General features: G+C 33.1%; 1 protein-coding gene across 1 annotated transcript; it reads right to left on the bottom strand.

Moving 5' to 3' along the window:
- Positions 1-222: 222 nt before the first annotated feature.
- LOC104606565 (putative MO25-like protein At5g47540) lies at positions 223-11,758 on the bottom strand. Its single transcript, XM_010271843.3, has 11 exons — positions 11,342-11,758; positions 10,155-10,316; positions 9,840-9,958; positions 8,866-8,940; positions 6,377-6,470; positions 2,625-2,684; positions 2,297-2,365; positions 1,238-1,336; positions 799-843; positions 601-703; positions 223-496 (listed from the first exon to the last, which is right to left on the bottom strand). Exons 1-11 carry the CDS (start codon positions 11,465-11,467, stop codon positions 420-422), a joined length of 1,029 nt encoding a protein of 342 aa, XP_010270145.1. The 5' UTR covers positions 11,468-11,758; the 3' UTR covers positions 223-419.
- Between the last annotated feature and the right edge of the window lie 10,041 nt (positions 11,759-21,799).

Genomic DNA, 21,799 nt, shown 5'->3' with positions numbered 1-21,799 from the left:
AGATTACAAACCAGTGGGAAAGAATTCCTTTTGTGGATGGGTAAATGGATGACCAACAGTGTAACATTTTCTGTAGCTACTATACTTTTTGATTTCTCATTCCTATGTACGATGCCTTGGTGTACAAAGGTCATGATGTATCCTTTTGACATATTCCCTGTTTAATACAAATCATACTCTACCTTTAAAAAAAATATACAATTTTGTTAAAAGACAAAAATATTGAGGGGAATTAATAATTATACTACTAAATTAGAAGGGTGAAATTATCCTTGAGAAACCAGAAGGCAATTTACAGTGGATTTATCATAACTCAGCAAAAAAATTGAAGAGAACCCACTGAATATGATGTAATTCGAAAACCAATCCAAATTTTACATTATATCAGAATGTGATCATACATTGGCTAGCAGCACTACTTAAGGCTGATCTCTGGGTTCCAGGGCAGCAATTTCTTGTACAACTTGAGCTTTATCTGCTTCAAACTGTTCATCCTCTGTAATGAAACCAAGTTTAGGAAAGGAAAACGTAGCACAAAAACTTTTACAATGTAGATTCTAGAATGTGCTTGAAAAAAAGATGACGAAATTCCTTTTGTACCTTTCTCAGTCTTGAAGTTGCTAAAGAATCGAAGAAGTTTGCTTCTATTTTTAACAAGTATGCCAACAATTTCAGGAGGTTTATTTTGATTAGCAGCAAATAGCTGTCAATAAATAAAACTAAATAAGTATATTTAAGGAACTAAAGGTGATTACATAATAAAAAATGGCCTCCATATATCAATATCAAAGACAATACCTTGAAAACATGAAATGCCTCTAACTGAATGTTCTTGCTTGATTCCTGCAAGTCAGGATCCACCAAGTCCATACTTAGAGGGATTTAACTTGAGAAGTAACAATAAACATGTACTTCAATAGTTTAGTATCACGCCAAGAAAAAGTGGATGCAACAAATTTGCAATAAGTTGTAGTTAAAAAAATTGGTGGATATACATATAGGAAACTATATATGAAAGGTGGACTGGTGATACAAGATTCATGCAGGATGTAGCCGACCCCATATAATAGGTATAAGGCTTGGATGATGATGATGATGAAGCTATACACAAAAGGAGTTTGCAATATGTTGCAAAATAAAATATCCCTTGTATAAAATCATCCTTTAGAAAAAGGAATTATACATCTACTGATACATACATGCTACATTTTGATAGAATGAAAGACATAGATCTTACCCTCAGAAGATTCATTAGGATCATCAAGTTGTCCTTTGAACTAACATACCGCATCATGATGGATGAATTTGCACGATCAAGTAAAATGTCTCCAAGCAGCTGAAACAAATTAGCAATGCTGTCAGCAAAAGGATTGCCATGACATAGTCTAATGATGATTAAAGAAAACTATAACCAGGATCATAGCATCTGATATGGAGCAATAGATTGGTTGAAGAAATGTGAATCCATTTAGAATCCTCATTGAAAGAAATGAAGTGCTCACAATAAATGCTTAGGGCAATTCTTTTATACATCTTAAACAAATAAAACAATTCTTTAAATGGAACTGAGATTAAACCATGTAGTTCACATAGTTTATGACAACAAATTATTTGGTTCACACAGTTCTGTCCAATTTCCTAATCAGACTGGTTCAATAACTCAACCAATCTGAAAAAAGGACCAGTTCCCATCCAGTCTGGTTTTTAAAACATTGGTTTGAGAATCACAGGAACATTTTTCTCTCAGTCCAGAACATTTCTTGATTCCTCCACACACAGCATACTTTCCCATAATTTAACCTATTCAACTAACATAGTTTTATCCTTAATCCAGCCTTTTTGCTAAACTAATCCCTTAGCAGTCTCATACAGCTTCAACCCCAATTACACCTAACTGACCATATCCAGGAAATGCTTAAATATCACACAACATCTTACCAGTTTAACCTACTGGTGATTCTTGTAGTCTGGAAATCAACATTACTGAGGTTAATTCTGTGAGCAGCTCTAATGTTCGTCAAATCCCAGAAACACAGAATCTATTGCCCACTCTAACCTTAACCCATCTATTTGTGGTCACTAACTGCATGTATGTTCAGCCATAGGATAGCTGCACAAGATTCCTATGCCCAATAGAGATACAATACTAACAGTCCATAAAGATAATTCAATAATTTCACAAGATAGAATTCACAGTTCATGGTAAAAGGATAGGATTCAATGCACCATTACTATCATATTATTCACTAACAAAGCAAACAGAATTTGGAACTTCGAACATCACACTCCTGATTACCTTGATAGCTTGCCTTCTGGTAATATAATTGGAAGATTCTAGAAGCTTAAAATTATACTCTTCAAAAAACTGCAACCAGAAAAGGAGAGGTTAGAGAAGTATCACAGCTAAGAATAGCAGCCAAAAAGGTTCATAAATAAAAATAGTAAATGAAAATGAATGAAAAAATGGTTGAATATCTTTTGCTCCAGTCATAAAAAACAGACTAAAGAAATAAAAAGAGAATTACTTACTTGATTCAAGTCATATTGTAAACAAAATTAGTTACACTTCTAATAAAGAACAGAGATTTTGTAAATAAACAAAGTAAAAGAAAAATAACATTTACCCAGTCATAATTTTCTGTAAGAAATTCAGCTACAGTAGACTTGTGCCTTGTCAAGAGTTCCTGAAACAAAATTTAACAGTAAAAACAAGATTTTTGCCATTTGAGATGTAACTAAAGCACAAAATAGACATATACATTATTTGACATATAAAGAGTCACAGTATGTTAAAATGTAGTATATGTTTCTTTTCAACTCAATAAAGTTTTACTAGTAACTGGAATATCCCCGTTTGGTGACTGCTAAAAGAAATGTAGGAACTAAAGCAAAAGTGCATCAGCACATCATATTCCTGTCAAAAGGCAAAACAGATTACTTGGTGGCTGTTTCTTCTCCTTTTTGTCCTAGTACTAAAAATGGTCACTATGGGCATCATCACCATGTTAAAAGACAAATAATTCATTTTATGGGCCAAAACTGGCAAACAAGTTAAGGCACTCCCTTAGGCTGTGTTTGGTTTGAAGGGAAAGGTAGGGGAACCCATACAAGGTTTGTACAGGTTTCCCTTCCTTTCCCCACATTTCCTTCAAACTTAACATAGCCTTAATAAAAACAGAATTTTTTCAAGTGCTATTGAAAGCTACAGGCGTAAAAGAAATTCTAGTAAACCATGTCAGCCAACATTATCATGTTGAAACATCAAATCCCAAATGGCCCAGGAAGTTTCCACATGGCAAGTCACTTTGTGGTGCAAAAGCGAGTCCCCAAATTCATTTCCTCATCCAATATTAATGAAAAGGATTCTTGGTCCAAAATACCTTGCCACACTTTCAAGATAAGCTATTTCTCTGGGGAATCTTAAATTAAAAAATTGAGAATTTAGAGGACTACTATTGATCGAACAAGTTCAATCAGAGGTGGAATAGGACTGGAGTCGAGTGCAGAATTTGGCAATTAGCTAATCCAGAGGGTCCCCTATCCAACAAATGCTCTAGATTGGCCACAAGATCCTCCATGTAGATAAAACATAATAGGTCATACTGATAGCATAAAAAAAGGTACAGGTCATTTATGTAAGCTCCCTATTTGACCCAATTAGAAAACTTATATACAGCACAGCACCATGAAATGGCATCAAAGCACAGCTTAAATATGGGGAAGGACAATGTGGAGAGGACTAAGGGCTGCAGTATATTGGACACTGTGGGAAGAAAGGAACTCCAGGATATTCTCAGAAACTCAGAGAGGGACAGCAGATTTGAGGGCTATCATACAGTTTAGGGCGGTACAGTGGCTGAAATCTCTGGAAATATTCACGGATTACACTGTGGATGACATGTTGAGGAAGTGGGGTGAAATTGCAAGTTGCACGCAGACCAAGTCAGTAATGAGTGTGGCTTGGACCCCCCCCCCCCCCCCACCTAGTGGAATCTTGAAATTAAACTTTGATGGATGCAGTAGGGGAAACCCGGGACAATCAGGGACCGGGGGTGTTTTTAGAGATGAAAATGGGGTCATCTTTGCTATGTTCTCAGGCCCAATTGGAGTGGGTGACTCCCTTAGAGCTGAGATATGTGCAGTTATGGAAGGAGCCCGGAAAGCTAAGGAATTGAACATCAAGAAACTTATAATTGAAGGGGATTCAGAGGTGGTGATAGGGTGGCTGACCAAAGAACAAAATGATCTTTGGAAGTATAACAATGAGAAGAGGAAATTCAAATGGCTGGTGCGGGAGATAGAAATTAAGACATGTTGGATTAAGAGATCAGCTAATTCCCTAGCTGACGGTTTAGCAAAACAAGGGGCAAAAAGGGATTCCTTGTTTTGGGCTAAGTTGTAATGTTAGTGTCCTTGTATCTTTGTATTTTCTTCTTTCCTTTCTTGAAGTTCTTTGTGACTCTTGGAAGATAAGTGTGTTTGTCTTCCACTTGTAAATTTTCTACTGATGAATTAATGAAAGTGTTATTGATTAAAAAAAAAAATATATGGCTTATTTAGTAACCTCAGAAACTACATCCACATTCTTTCAGCATTAGTCCCAATCATCTTTTAGAAGGAAAATAATAAAAGTTGTGGTGGCTTTGTCCAGTTTGGTGGTAGATGGAGACTTCACAAGAAATAAGTTCTTAAGCCCTTTTCCAAGGACAAGGACTTAATGTGTCTTTGGAACTTGAGGAATGCAGTCTTTAAAAAGCACAAGGGGTTTTTTGCACCTGAGGAAAAGACACAATGGAAGGTATGCACCTTTTTTTGAAGCAAGGCACAAAATTTTTAACATCTCAAAAAAAGTGTGTGAAAATGCAAAATAAAATAAAATAAAATAAAAAATAATATTAATTAAAAATGCATACTAAAATTTTAAACTAAATGTTTTAAAAACCTATAATCTCAAGTTAAAATACATACACATAACAAATAAAATATATGTAAAATGAAAAATGTAAAAATAAAATTAAACATAACATATAAAACATATTCAAGCACTCAACAATTCAAGTGTGTGAAACTTTCAATCTCTTTATTTCTTTCCCAATCACATTATTCTGATTCTATGAGCTACTTTGTAGCGAACTCCTTGAGGCAAGCCCAAATAAGTCCATGCTAGGTTCTTAATTAATCCATACTTAAAAATTGGTATTGTAATTTGGTTTTAGTTTCTTATCTTTTACAAAAATGTCCCATATTAGGAAGAATGAATGAACAATATTAGTAAAAAAGGGATTCTTGGAACACCAATGAATTAAAGGGGTTGTGCTTGGGCCTAGGCGAAACACATGCCCTGAAACTAAAACTTTCTTATTTTCTAAATAAGGAACTACAACTAAATTCTAAAACCAATTTTTTAAGTTTTAAAAAAATGTCTCATATTAGGAAGAATGAATGAACAATATTAGTAAAAAAGGGATTCTTGGAACACCAATAAATTAAAGGGGTTGTGCTTGGGCCTAGGCGAAGCACATGCCCTGAAACTAAAACTTTCTTATTTTCTAAATAAGGAACTAAAACTAAATTATAAAACCAATTTTTTAAGTACAGTTTAAGAATTCAAGAACCTAGCACGGACTTATTTGGGCTTGCCTCAAGGGGCTTGGTCAGGGGTTCATGGGAGCCGGGGAGGAGCCCCTGGCTCAGTCACGATGCTTAAAAAAGTACAAAAAAAGCCCCAAATCTAACAAAAGTGCACACATGGGTTGAGGCACAAGGTGCATCGGGCACATGCCTTTTTAAAGGGGCTGCGCCTGGGCATAGGTGAGGCACAGGCCTCAAAATGCACCTTACCTGTGCACCTAGGCTCACCTGAGGTGTGCCTTTGCAATCACTGGGGGGTGGTGGTGGAAGGGAACATTTTGATGGTCATCAGATGGATGAGAGATAACTCTAATGTCTAATGGGCTTTGGAGATCTACACCTTTTATCAAAGGCTGAACCATTAGACTCCAAGACAAACATCTTCCCCACAATCCTTCTATTAGCTAACTAGATTACAAATGAACTTCCTATAAATAATATGTGGAAGAGAGAGTTGTATTGGGGCACTAAGATGACTGAATGGGAGAGTACTCTCTACCTTTTGTATCTTGGGGAGCTTTTACTGTATCATTGGCCAATTAGTGAGCATGACTGACCTAGCCTTATCTTTGGGTCATAATCCTTGTAAGTGGCTGTATTTTCTTCTCTTGCTCTTTTACTAATAAAATTTTACTGTTACTGATAAACCAAAAAGAAGATTAAAAAAAGCAATTAGAGACAACTCAATAGTTTTCCCTCCCCTAAGTACAAAACCACTCATTAAGTTATGCCCAACATACTCAACCTTAAAAGTTGCTGAAGCATCTGATGCAATGTCAAAATTTGGGAGTTGTATATAATCAAAGAACTTCTTTATCTTCTCTGGCTCCAAGACATACCTGTGCAATAAACCACATAAAAAAAATAAAATGTTTATATAATTTGAATGTATTGAAGAAAAGGATAAAACCAATGCAGAGTAGCTCTGAAGATTAAAGATTACACTCCATCACTAAGGATTGAGACATGCAAGGGCAAGAGAGGTTCTAACGTTTTCAAGGTGTTTACCAAATTCCACCATTCACAGGTAATTGCTACAATTCTATTAGTGATGGCCTAATGGTAAGAATGCTTGTGTTTCACATTAGTGTTCTAGGTTCAAATCACATCACCTACAATTCTATTATAAAAAAGAACCATTAAAAACAAAACTAATATTTATTAGAAACAAATATGCGGAAGAATGCAAGCATATGGGGCCCTATTTCACTCTTCCTTTGTTCCTCTTTTCATGACGAGATTCCACTCTTATCACCTAACAAAAGTTCTTTGCTCTTGTTATCAGCAAATATGACAACATGCCAAAAGCAACAATAGTCCCTTCTCTTCTGATATCTAGTTGTAAATTAATAGCAATCAGGATGAAACAAGTTCTGCTGCAGAGCTTCTAAAGCAAAGATGATTTGGGATTTGGGAACAATGGTTTTGTTGTTGGAATGGAATATTTTCTCAAGATGATTCCCACCTAAAAGGTTTTGATCTAATTATTAATAAATTCAATCACAAATTCAGCCATGGGCAGTATATTATTGAGCTATACTGATCCTATTGGGGATGAAACTCAAGGAAGAACTACCATTAGTGCTTCAAGGGCTAAAGTTGGCACATTTCATGGAACTACCAAGCTGTGATTGGTTGGCTGTTAGCTGGATTGGATGCTCTATATTTTATCAGGTATCAGATTAGAGAAGCAAATCATTGGTGCTTAGTTTGAATTGCTTGTTCAGATGGGTGCCCAAATCAGAAAATAATCTTGCTGATGCTCTTGCTAGAGGTAAAGTTGAGAGAGGGCCTTGTACGTTCAGCCCTAGGCACTAGGGTACAGAAGCAAGGTTGCTTCCTTTTATGGTTCTATTCATATGTTTTGATCATATTATTAGCCATGTATATTTGGTCCCCTTCACTTTAGTTCAGTGAGTGGGTGCTCCTTATTTTATTTCTCATAAATAAAATTTCCTTGATTGTGGGCTATTGATAAAAAATTTATTAATTCAGCCATCTTAGACTGAGCACTTATCTATGACCACCCTATGATATGTCAGGTTATGAACTTAATAGCACAGAAACAAATGCTAAACAATATCAGGCATATAAGATGCACAGAAATGTACTCACATATGTTGCTTAATATTTCCTGTACACTTGCAAGAGGTCGAGGGAAAACCATTAGAAAATTAATGAATACAGATACATATACAAGTACACTTTAGACCAGTTTTTTATTGAGGTATTAATCAATATGGCTCTGCCAGTGCTAGATTGTTGGTCACAAATCTAAATAAAGGAGGATTGTGTCAGGTTGGCAACCAACTTGAAGAAAAACCGTCACATGGTAACAGAGAACAATGGGTAAATTATAAGCTAGGAGCAAGAAGCTAATGGAAAATTAATACAGGTTACTAATAAAATTAGATTTTTTTTCAGGAAGTTCAAAAGCTGATCCAGTTTGTATCCAAATATTGAGTGGATGGATATTTTTGTAATTATCAACTGTGGGAACCAGGTCATCGAGAAATCAAGTTGAATTTAAATGACTTAAAAGCAGGTGAATAGGTGAATAAATTAAACTTCTACATACTATACTAGAATTCTAGGTCATTTGTATGATGGCTTTAGAGTAGTCAATAGTTGATGCATTAATGACAGCTAGGCATCATAGTTTTTTGTTCTGGGAACTGAAAATCTGTCAATAATTTTTTTCTAATTATATATTACAGTCAACTTTCCTGCCCCCTTGTTAGTTATGTCTAAGAGGAAAAAGTGTCAACAGAGTATCCTCAAGGAAGTAAAGCATAACTTGAAGTTCTTATCATCTCTTACTTCTTTGATAGACATTTAAACAAACCTTTTATGAATACATCTATTGCTTACTTAATCTCATGTTCACTCACCTTTTCTTGACTATTTGTACAACAGAAAAAGCAAGTGAGCATGTACAACCTAAGTTTGACAAGAGAATAATTCCTTCTTAACAAATTTACAGAGACTTCTAAAGGTAAATATTTCTAGAATCAACCACAAGTTTGTTGTAAAGATACAAAATCAGATCTGCACAAATAGAATATGTAATAATGAAATATCAACCCTAACATAAACTATGCTATGAATAACAAGTAACCAATCAAGAGATAAAAGGAAATGCAACTTCTTATATAAAGCATTTAATCATAGAAGTGATAGAACCATGAAACTTATTGAATCACATAATAGATAATGCATGTTCTTGTTACCTACTTTGCAATGCTCTGATGGCGTATGCACTCTCTCAACATTGTGCCATAATGTAAGGCAATGTCTGAGTCATCATACCTACAAATAATAATGGATGAACATTATAAGATTGATAAATTATAACAAAAAATGGATAAACATATCATAGAAATAAATCCTAAAGACACAACCATCCAAACAGAAGGTACTCTAAAATAAATATCTTTAGAAAATAAGTAAGCATGTGAATAAGCTTGTGAAAATCATTACTCATAAGCATTAAGTTGAAGTCAGCCAATAAAAACTGTTTTTGTCTCTTGCTTCCTTGTTACTAGAATATACGGAGATTCTTAAATTTCATTATTAATAAAACTGGTTTACTATTTCTGATAAAACAGAAGAAAGAAAAAGAAGAAATCATTGTAATCATAAATAACATGAATAAGGATCTTAAGACTCTATCACAAATATGTAGAACATTATGAGAATATTGAGAGTTTTAACCCTTCTTTTATTTACAAACTCAAAGCAAAGAAAAGGAAATGGTATTGCATTATAAAGTTATATATATATATATATATATATCAAAACAAAGTGAACTTTTCTTTCTTTCAAAGATTTTATAACTTCTTATGTTAATAAAGCAAAATACTTGTTTTTAAAAATTCAATGAAAACATCTTTCTGGTTCTTTATTTTTCAAATTAGCAGCCATCTATGTTAAAACAACACATAGTAAAGTAACAATAGCTACATCATATGCAACTTGGTTCTTCTTGACTTCCTAACAAAACTAAACAACAGAAAGTCAAAACAGATTTCAGAAACAATCATGTTTTATTCAAAAGAAATAACTGTATATTTATCCACATAATAACTAAAAAACATGCATACAACATTCAAGAGTGTGTATCTGTGTGTCTATACAAATACAATATCAAGAACCCTTCCAAAAAAATTAGTTCAGTTATTTCCAAATTGCTACAGATAATAGCTCACCCTGATATCAAAAGATCTAGAAGATCTTTGTTTTCTTCCAAGTAGTTAGAAGCAATCAACCGTGACTGAACTTGTTGCCTTTGCAAATTAGCAACCACTTGTGTAGCATCTTTACGAGCCTACAAAGGGTGATCCTCATAAATGGTAAGTACCATACTAAACAGGCTTCAGATCACACAATTCATTTCTCAAATCTCAATCTGGTCCTTAACTCAAGAGTAAAAATTGCTTAAGTAAAACAAAATTAGAAGCAAGAAAATATGAACCAATGGGGCAACTAGCAATATTTCAAGTCTAACATTAATTCATGCTTACCTCTAAGTTCAATTTAGGAAGACAAGTAATTAAAAGGCGTAGTGTGTTCTCTCTGAAGAACTCTTGAGTTAACTGTGCACAAGCTTCTGCAACAGGTTCTGCTTCACTGCTGCCATAAAGAACTGATTTCAACTCTCGTATTGTTTTAGTTAATTCTGCCATCTGGAGAACAGTCAAAAATGTCATAAAGATACAATCTAAAACTTGGATATTAACACACAGTGGCACTTGAGATTGCATTGCATATAACTGGCAACATTTACCATAATTGCAAACCATGAATTTTTGTGAGGAAAATTAATATACATGCTCAAAAAATTAATCTTTTTATCCCCTTTTGTCTCACTCAATTGATTGTTGCGGTAGTAACATGTCACGGTTTTGAAAAGATATTTGATAAAGCATTAGCACAACTATGTTTCTTTCAGCCATCTATTTAAAGGTATGCTTTCCAATGTTTGTCTTCTCCGTGATGCTGACTCTTTTTTTTTCTCAAATTTATGGAATTTCAATTACAGAAAAAATCTAATAAATAAATAAATATATATATATATATATACAGAGAGAGAGAGAGAGAGTTTTAGTTAAACACACAAATAATGTATGGTTATCAAACTCTACATTGATTCTCTTGGAAACATACTGCAAAGTAATAATCTCCATTAGAACAGAAGAAATAAAAATAAAAAAATAAAATATACCATATTAACCAACCAAACACACTGAAAAAAGGATGACTTCCAGCCATTTCTCAAGCATGTACTATCATCAAAGTTCAACTTTTTTCCTTCACATAATAGTTATCATTGATTATTGTACCCTTTAACTAAGAAAGGAGAACACAGAGATCTGATCTTTACCCATTTTCATGACTTCCTTTTTTTAATCTTAGAGACCTACACGCCAACAATTAATTAAAGCTCATGAATTCCACCAATATTCGTGTCAGTGAGTTCAACTTCAGATGAAATCACACCCCATTTTTAACCAACAAAGAGAATAAGGAGGAAATAGAAGGAACCAGACGTAGTGCAAGACAACATTGATCCCATTGCAACGAGGGAAATATGGGTGCAGAATAAAAAAATCAGGGATTTACAATGCAATCAACGGCAAATAAAAGTAACGAAACAACAGAAAGAATAAGAAAGGGAAAAGTAGATAAGGAAGAAAATTGATGATCGAACCTTCTCCTCGTCCCGTTTGCTGATTTGACGAGTATTGTAATTAAGGTCAACATAGATGAGGAGGTCACGCGTCTGTCGGACAAGCTCGACGGGCGTCTTTGGCTTCGACTTGAAAAGACCCTTCATCCTCTTATGCAGGAGTTTCCGGAAGGAGCGCCCCTGCCGGAGGATACTGTTGCTTCTAGGAACCAGAACTGGGATTTCAGTTTGTAGTTAAGAAAGAGACGGATGGATATAATCTTTCCCTCTGTGATGATCTATAGGTAGTATCAAGGCCTTAGACGAGCAGGAAAAAACAATTCACAATAATTTATTCTGCAATTTAAAATTTTTTTGAGAGCAAGAGGAAATTGATCCATCGAAGGAAGTTTAGATCTAACCTCTCTGTTTTTGACAGGTCTTTTATTAATTTCCTATAAACATTCTTTTCTTTTTCTTTTTCTTTATAAAACACATAAAAGAGATTCTGTTTCAACGGATTGTTTTTTTCCTTTCCTTTTTTTTTCTTTTCTATTATTGTTATTACGGATTTAGTTTCCGTTAATTAACATTAATGATTAATCCAGTCACACTCGTATTATTTTGTTTTGTTTTTTTTGTTTTTTTTTTCGCAAAAACGGTTGGTGGTTGGCGATTCTGCATCTTAAGGGAACGGAGTGTATGTACTGTCAACTGTGTACTCATCACCCATTAGATCTTGAGGTAAACCGTCAGATCGGAACTTCTATGATTGGATAGAATCTATTGATCTTATACAGCAACCATGTCACGCTTAGGGATTCAAAGATACCGATCTTCCTTTTAAGACTCGATGATACCAAAAACACTCGATTAAAAGTCAAGACAAAATATTCAGAGAGAGCCTACTTGTTTCCGTATTTTAAGAATCGGACTATAAAAGACCCGTGCGATGCACGGGCTAGTGTTAAAAGATGCCATATTTCTATGGGTATGGGCATGAGAGAGTAATTCGGATCTGCTATCACAAATTGTTAATGTTTTCGATGTACATCAGTAATGTCCGGTGGGTAGGGATGTAAGAACAGTTTGTGGATAGTAGATCTGCTCCAAGCATGGATAGGAATCTGCTACCAATAAATCGCTCCCCATAAGCCACATATTGAGAACATCTCCCTTATCATTGTAATGATATGTTGGGACTATTGGGAGCAGATCTGAATTCATGATTATAAGCCGGGCTGGGGTTTTTAAAGGGTGAACATCTAGGCTGACCAATGTGAATTAATAGTATTTATATTTTAAAAATTTTAATTTTAATTTTAATTCAACTTTTTTTTTGAGAAACAAAATTTTAATTCAACTTTATAATCAAAAGTTATGAAAAAATATATCCAAAAATTATTGTATATATACAATATCTTATACCATATATGGATGTCATATACCACATAGACATACATATTGTCTATATATTTGGTTAAGTATTATACTTAATATATAAGATATTATACTATATTTTATTGTATACAATATCTGTAACGGGCTGCTTATCCTTTATTCTTTTTATGAGAAAGGGTATAAAATCCATTTTATTATATTTGTAATACCAGTTTTAATGGCTATTATAATAGCCATATTTGTGTATAAAGGTTGCGGTACGGCCCGATTCGATTTTGGACCGGCTTGGCATGGCTTGACACGATGGCACGTGGGTCGTGCTAGGCCCGATATGATGGTTCATGCTGTGTTGGGCCAAGGATTTTAGGTCTACGGACTTGGGCCAACACAATTCGTCCAAGCGGGTTGTGCCGCCCGGGACACGATCCATATATACTATTTATATATATTTATGTATATAATATATTATATGAATTATAATTATATAATAATATATATTATATAATATATTAATATAATAAACAATTGTTTTCAATTTTATTATACTAATTTATTTAATTATTTTATATATAAGCAATTGTATACATCAAAATTTATATAAAATTAAAATTTTAAGTTTTTTTTTTATTTTTTAAATAAATATGCAAAGATAACTTTGGCCCGGCTTGGGCCAAGGCTTGGCCTATGGGCCAGTTTGGCCCGTGGCACGGCAAGACACGGGCTTGGGCCATGGGCCATATCGGGCCAACCCCCAAACTATTCACAGGGGAGGGCGGCACGGCCCGTAGGCCAGCACGGCATGGTCCACACTTTGCGTGGACTGCCCCCGGGCCATGCTGTGCCAATCTAGCACGACCCACTTTACACCTCTATTTGTGTATTTAGTCCATCTCTAATTGTAAGGGTTAAAAATTTAACTTCTATTATTACTTTCCACCTCATTTAATCCCATTTCATTAAGTCTTATACTTAAGGTATTAAATCTCATTTTCTCTTATTAAATCCTATATTTAAAGTTATTTTCACTAATAAATGCTACTAATTAGATCTATGTCAATATTTTTAACAATATAAACCCATATATTTTAAACATGACATAAAAAACAAAACTATTCTTTATCCAAGTGGTGGCTAAACAATTCAACCATCCGAATATGATCAACATATGAAGTCATAGTTAGGTAATAAAAATTTTAAAATAGAAATAAATATAAAAATTAAAAAAAAATTAGACACATTTATTATATTTTTATTAATCAAATTAAAAAAAATAAGTATAATAAACAAGAATTATTTTTATTGATAATGAAAATGAAATGCATAATTTAGAACTAACCAAAAATGAAATATAATCTTGGGTTAAATGTGTTAACCTTTAATGTCATAAATAAATAATAAAATATAAAAATACATAAATTTTGCAAGAAAAAACATTCAAGTACATGTATAATATCATGTATTTATCTTATTAAACAAAAAGTAAGTGTGACGTATCAAAATTATTTGTATACACAAATATACAAAAAAATAATAGAAAAATTTGAACACATCTATAATTCTATATTTACACTACTATTAAAACTATGAATAAGATTGTGGAACTTTTTTTTACTAAAATCAAGGTTTTAAAACCAATCCAAAAACGGAACTGCTTTGGCTTCCGATTTTCAGGTTAGCGGTTCAACCGTCTAATTTGAGTGGGTCAAGCCGATAAGATGTAAAATATAATATAACTTTTTATTTTGATCGTTAGATTATAATTAGGTTAAAGTCCACCATATATATACATTATTATGAGAGGGGAGTGAGACTTTGAGAATGAGGTAGCTGGTGAAAGTTGAGAAGTGAGAAAAAAGAAAGAAGAAGAAGAAAAGAGTTGTCAGAGGTGGTTGTCACCATGCTCACCGATTATTGTTGCATAATTGTTTTGCTCTCAGAAGAAAATAAAAAGAAAAAGAATGAGGAGGAGGAGGAGGAACCGTCGCCACTGGCTATCGCCATGTTCATCATTACCGTTGTTACAACATCGTTTACCATCTTCTTACATCTCTCTAGATCTCTCTCAAATTCCAAATAATTTGTTTCATTGTTGAATCTTAAATTTTAATATAAGATCAGTGTTTAATCTCTCATCTCTTGCATTGATTTTTCGATTTCTTCATTGGAGTTGCAATTTTTTTTGTTACAACTTAAAAAAGAATCACAAAAATGAGAAAACTTAAAATAAAAAATGGATAAACTAAAAACACTAACTAATTTTGGCCGAAATAATTGAACAGGATTATGAGATATGAAAGTTTATTTTTTCAATTTTTTTTCTTTTCTAATTTCTATTTTAAAATAAATAAAAATTTTGGAATTAGTTTGAATGCAACCTAAGAACCATTAATCGGGTTGAACATTTAAACCGTTAAACTATCTGGGCTAGCGATTCTCTAATCATTTCAACATTTTTTTTTTTGTAAAATAGCGGTTCAGGGCCAAAACAAAACCGGTGACATGACCAGTTCTCAAGCCAAATGGTTTGACTGTTTGGTTTGGTCTATTTTTTAAAACAATGGCTAAGATACTCATTTTTGAATTTAGTTCCTATTTAATTGTAAGGTTTAATTTGTAAATTGAACTACTACTTTTCACCTCATTCAATTCTCTCTATTTAAAATTTACATTTTTTTTTATAAATGAATAAAAGAAAAAGCGATACACCAAAAAGATAAAACACTACAAAAAGAAAAATCTAGTCAAGTAGGTAGGCCTATCAATGATACTTGAAACTTCACAATTCGATTTGATTATCACATATTTGGATGAGGTATTTGTATAATCCGATTTTGAATTTTGCAATCTGCAACTAATTAATAATAAAAAACAAAAAAGTGAAAACGAAAAAATAAAAAATACATAAAGTTTATAAAAAATTTTGGATACATTATTACTATAATTATCATCATTTAGAATTACTACATAAAAAACTCTTGCATGTATTGATTTCTGAGCCCAATAGCACGCTAAATAATAGGAATTAGGACTTTTGATGTTTTTTCTGTGTATTGCCTCTAGCTCTATGATCCATGTGATGCAATTTTATGTCTTTCCATTCGTTGGGTTGACAAGCAGATGGGAGAATTATTATTATTATTTTTTTGGTAAATAAGTGCTTGGCATTTGATCTCTGATGAAATTGGATTTGATCCTTACACCACTTGCAATCATGCATTGGGAACATCTACATGAATGTCTTAATTCATTGAGAGGTATTCCTAATATATGGCTTCAGGAGGCTTGTGAAAACGAGTTGAAGAGGACCAAATCCTAATCCATCCATGATCCCCACTCTGCCTGGACATTCAGAAGGAAGCAACTCTTTGGACTCTCGGCCTTCATGGGCCTAGCACAATTTGTTGATGGGAAGGGAGGCATTCCCCATCTCCCCTCGTCTCCCATCCTGGCTGATACTCAGATGTGGAGGGTGTTCTGCCACCTGGCTAAAAGCTTATCCCAAATATATTATATATATATATATATATATATATATATATATATATATATATATTATAATGGTGAGGGAAAATTGTATTTTTCAGCTGTACATGAAAATATCTCATGGGGAGATATTCCTAATACATGGCTGCAAGGAGATGTAAGGACAGTTTTATGAGGACCAAATTCAATTTCTTGTGTAGCAATATCATGTTTTAATTTCCTTACATTGTCCATACGCAAAGGAGAACCGAGTTTCAGTCCCTCTTGTCAACTCACCTCCATCGACTATGGATTTCAAGGAGTTGGTCCAGTTGGATATGGGTACCATGTTGTTATTAGATTCAAATGGTTTTTGACAGATATTATGCATTTATTGGAAAATTTGGAGAGCATGAGATGAAATTGAATGGTGTTCCAAGGAGTCCACTCGGATCCAAAGCAAGAGGTGGAAACCTTTTGGCAGGAGTGGAGTCGCTCCACAAGCCTACCCCAGTGGGAGAGAGAATGCAACTCCCAATTACCAATTTCACAGTTGGTTTTTGCTCTACTTAATTACACTTTGTCAAGGAAATTAATCAGAAGTGTTACAACTCCAGAAACGACCGAAGGTGTCATGATAGTCATTACAAGATGTTCACATTGTAATGTTCAGGCAACCGATTCCGTTTCACTTCAAACCCGATATCCGACAAAAAATTATTGAATAAATCAACAATCAGTTGATTTGGGTGGTCGAATTATTAATCCATCAACCTGTTTAATGGTTTTGACTGTTTTTTTATTTTTAATTATTTATTTATTTATTTTTTTATCAAAATAGACCATTCATTCAAATTAGACGATTAAACTCTTAACCCAAAAACCAGTGGCCAAAAGGAAAGAGTAGCATGTGCATGATAATCTTGGATCGACTCCCAGAGATGATGAGATGATGCCTCTCCTCTCTACCAGGGTTGCCAGTAATATTATGTTTGCAATGATAATATTTGGGTTGGCACTCTTGAAAGTCCAGCAGCTTCGAGATGGAAACAGCTACAGCCAATCTCTGACATCATCCTTCTGCACAAGAATATCATGTCAAGGTGTTTTTTTTTTATCCTCCGGCTGCACGCATCTTGTCCTTGCATGCAGAATCAATCAATGGCTTACTTTCCCTAAACGCTGATGATTATGGTAGTGCAATTGCAAATGATTTGGGCGCAAATTCTGTTTTACATTTTATCTTATTTTATTTTATTACAGTCTAAATGAGTTGAAATAAAATAAAAGAAAATTTTCCGATTAGTATCCATTACTTTGGACCTAATTCCGCTTTAGTCTCCGAATTTTAAAGAGTGACAATTAAATTTTTAACACGTGCTAATTTAGTATTTACTGTTAATTAATCCGTTAAGTGGTATTCGAAAAAATGCACATGTCTGTATCATCTAAATTTTTTTATCAATTATTCAAATATTGATAAAAAATGATCAATCTTAAATTCTTGTCTTTTTTATTTAAGAAAATTGGAATCATCAGAATGCCCACTGAAATATGACCCTAATTTTCTTGAATAGAATAGGCAACGATTTGGAACTGTGCATTTTTTTGTCAACGTTTGGATATTAGATGACACTTGAAGGGCATTTGTATCTTTTTAAAGGCCACTTAACGGTTAATATTGGATTGGCACGTTTTAAAAGTTTGAGTGCTGAATTGTCGCGTTTTAAAATTCGAAGACTAAAGTGACACTATGCCCAAAGTACAAAGTACTAATTGGAAATTTTTCCTAAAATAAAATCCTAAACAAAATTAAACCAGAATTTACATTCTTTTAATTTATAATCCACTCTAATTCAAATAAAATCACACTACAACCAAATGCGATCTTATGGGAAGAGAACTCAGGGTGCTTTTGGTTATGGCTTTATCAAGTACATATAAACGCTGAGAAAGAGAAGTATTGAATTCTGCCATTAATTAAGGGGAAAAAAAGAGAATTCTGAGATGCTTTTAGTCAGGGAGACACGAACATGAAAGAATGTGCGCTTCAAATAGAAGTGTAAATCGGCCATGTTGGGTCGGCACGGCATGGCCAGCATGCGAGCCATCCTAGGCCGTGTCTCCTTCTTCTTTGATAATTTGGGGGGTCGACACAGCACGACCCATGGCCCGTGTCTCCTTCTTCTAGAATAAAATTACCCTCTATTTCTTTGTTTGAGAAAATGTATAAAAGTCATTTTGTTATAGTTGTAATACTAGCTTTAATGGCTACTATAATGATCATATTTGTGTATTTAATTCATTTCTAATTATAAGTATTGAAAATGTAACTTCAATTATAACTTTCCACATCATTTAATCACCTCTCATTAAACCTTATACTTGGCATTCTCTTATTAAATCCTATATTTTTAAGTTATTTTCACTAATAAATGCTACTAATTAGATATATATCAATTTCTTAACAATATGAACCCAAGTATTTTTAAAATGACTTAAAACAAAACCATTATTTGTCGAAATGGTGGCTAAGCAATTCAACCATCCGAATATGATCAACCTATGAAATAGTTAGGTAATAAAATTTTTAAAATAGAAATGAATATAGAACTTTACAAAAAAAAGTGTAAAAAAAATTAGACATGTTTATTATATTTTTATTAATCTAATTAAAAAATATGTATAATAAGCAAGAATTATTTAATTGATAATGAAAATGAAATACACAATTTAGAATTGACCAAAAATGAAATATAATTTTGGGTTAAATGTGTTAATCTTTAATGTCATAAATAAATAATAAAATATAAAAATACAAAACTGAAAAAATACATAAGTTTTGCAAGAAAAGCATTGAAGTACATGTATAATATAATTTATTTACCATATTAAACAAAAAGTAAGTGTAACATATTAGAATTATTTATATACACAAAAATACAAAAAAAAAATTATAGAAAAAATTGAACACATTTATAATTCTATATTTACACTACTATTAAAAGTATGAATAAGATTGTGGAACTTTCTTTTGACTACAACCAAGGTTTTAAAAATCGACCAAAAAACGGAACCGCTTTGACTTCTAGGTTTCGGGTCAACTATTCAATTGTTCAATTTGAGTGGGTCAAAATGGCAAGGTGTAAAATATAGTGTAATTTTTTATTTTGATCGTTAGATTAGGATTAGGTTAAAGTCCACCGTATATATACATTATAATGAGAAGCGAATGTGAGACTTTGACAAGGAGGTGGCTGGTTAAAATTGAGAAGTGAGAAAAAAGAAGAAGAAGAAGATAAGTGTTGTCGGAGGTTGTTGTCACCATGTTCACTGATTGTTGTTGCAGAATTGATTTGCCTTGAGAACAAGAAGAAGAAGGAGGAGGAACTGCCGCCACTAGCTATCTCCATGTTCATCATCACCGCCGCTACAAACACCGATTGACCTCTTTGTACATTTCTCTCATCTCTCTAAATCTTTCTCAAATTCCAGATTGTTTGCTTCATCGTTGTATATCATATCTTAATATAAGATTGGCGTTTAATCTCTCATCTCTTGCATCAATTTTTCGATTTCTTCATTGGAGTTGCAATTTTTGAGTTGTTACAACTTAAAAAGAAACACTGAAATGAGAAAACTCAAAGTCAAAATGGAAAAACTAAAAATACTAACTAATTTTGGCCATTGGAAATAATTGAACAAGATTATGAGATATGAAAGTTTCTTTTTTTTTCAATTTTTTCCTTTCTAATTTCTATTTTAAAATAAATAAAAATTTTGGAATTAGTTTGAATGCAACCTAAGAATCGTTATCCAGGTCGAACATTTTAACGATTAAACATTCTGGGCTAGTGGTTCTCCAATCATTTCAACGTTTTTTTTTTTTTTTTTTTTTTTTTTTTGTAAAATAGTGGTTTAGGGCCAAAACAGAACCGATTACATGACCAGTTCTCGGGCCAAATGGTCTAACCGTCTGGTTTGCTTTATTTTTTAAAATAGTGACTAAAATACTCATTTTTTAATTTAGTCCCTATTTAATTGTAAGGTTTAATTTGTAAATTGAACTACTTTTCACCTCATTCAATTCCCTCTATTTAAATTTTACATTTTTTTTTTATAAATGAACAAAAGAAAAAAGATGAAACACTACAAAAAGAAGAGTCTAGCCAAGTAGGTAGGACTATCAATGATATTTGAAACTTCACAATTCAATCTGATTATCACATACTTGGGTGAGGTGTTTATGTAATCATATTTGAATTTTGCAAACTGCAATTGATTAATAATAAAAAACAAAAAATAAAAAGTACATAAAATTTATAGAAAATTTTGGATATATTATTACTATAATTATCATAATATAGAATTGTTACGTGCAAAGCACGTGCTAAGCCAACCAAGCCATGTTGGTATATAGGCCATGGGTGATACAACACAATTTACAACTCTAATTTCAAAATGTTACTAGGATTAGATTGCCTAAATTACTAAAGGGAAAATTCTCGATTAGCACCCTGTACTTTGTGCCTAGTGTCACTTTTGTCTCCGAACTTTCAAAATGTGACAATCTAATACTTGCCATTAATCAACAGTTAACCTACCGTTAAGTGACATTTGAAAAGGACACAAATGCCCTTCAAGTGTCATTTAATTTTTTTATCAAACATCTAAACGTTGACAAAAAATTAACGGTCCAAAATCCTTGCTTCATCCATTCAAGAAAGTTGAGGTTATGTTTGAATAGGCATTTTGTTGACCCAACTTTCTTGAATAGAAGAGACAAGGATTTGGGACTATTAATTTTTTTTTGTTAATATTAGTTGATAAAGAAAATTAGATGACACTCAAAAGACATTGGTATCTTTTTCAAATGCCACTTAATGGCTGATTAGCAGCTAATTAACGACAGGTACTAGATTATCACGTCTTAAAAAATTGTGTATTAAACTATCACATTTTAAATTTCCAAAACCAAAATAACACTAAACCCAAAATACAAGGTACTAATCGAGAATTTTCCCATTACTAAATTAGGATGATCATCGGATCTAAGCCAGGTTTTAAAAGGCGACATAGAATAGCTGAAGTACTGAACACAATAGCTATCTAATAGGCTGAGGAACCAATGATAACTTCATTCAAGTCATAATAATTACATGGGACCTACAACCATTCAATCTCTCAATTAGCATTTATGACTGAAGTGGGGTATTATTATTTTGGCCACAGCCCATTAAACGGCCATTGAGATCGGCTAACCGGAATTATTAGAAATGTAGTATCGGTATTTTTGAGATGTCCATGCTGGGCAATGTTAAAGCATTTAGGTTAGTTCTATTCAGAATCATAGAAAATTTTATTTTACATGTATTAATACATTAGTATATCCAATTCCATGTAGATGGGACAAGGCTTAGATGATGGTATTGATTGTATAGCAGGCTTCAAAGAAAACATTGCGCACTATTTTTAAGAGTTAGACAGCGGGGGTAGCCCATCTGTCGACCCATAACTTCTCAATCCATATGTAGGCGAGATTTGATCCCAAGTCTCCACTATGACCAATAATAGACATTGCCAACTAGCTGATTGGGCATCTTACTGGACCTGAAAATTTTTAGGACAGGCAATCCA

The sequence above is a fragment of the Nelumbo nucifera genome, chromosome 1 (genome assembly GCF_055504915.1).
Source record: "Nelumbo nucifera cultivar China Antique chromosome 1, China Antique-T2T, whole genome shotgun sequence".
NCBI lineage: Eukaryota > Viridiplantae > Streptophyta > Magnoliopsida > Proteales > Nelumbonaceae > Nelumbo > Nelumbo nucifera.
The sequence above is the reverse complement of the archived record's forward strand: the minus strand, read 5'-3'. Positions and strand labels throughout refer to the sequence as shown.

Coding starts and splice junctions, on each gene's coding strand:
- LOC104606565 (XM_010271843.3), bottom strand. CDS start 11,467: ATGAAGGGTCTTTTCAAGTCGAAGCCAAAGACGCCCGTCGAGCTTGTC. Junction 8,941..9,839: donor CTAGATCTTTTGATATCAGG/GTGAGCTATTAT, acceptor TATTATTTGTAG/GTATGATGACTCAGACATTG. Junction 497..600: donor CAACTTCAAGACTGAGAAAG/GTACAAAAGGAA, acceptor GTTTCATTACAG/AGGATGAACAGTTTGAAGCA.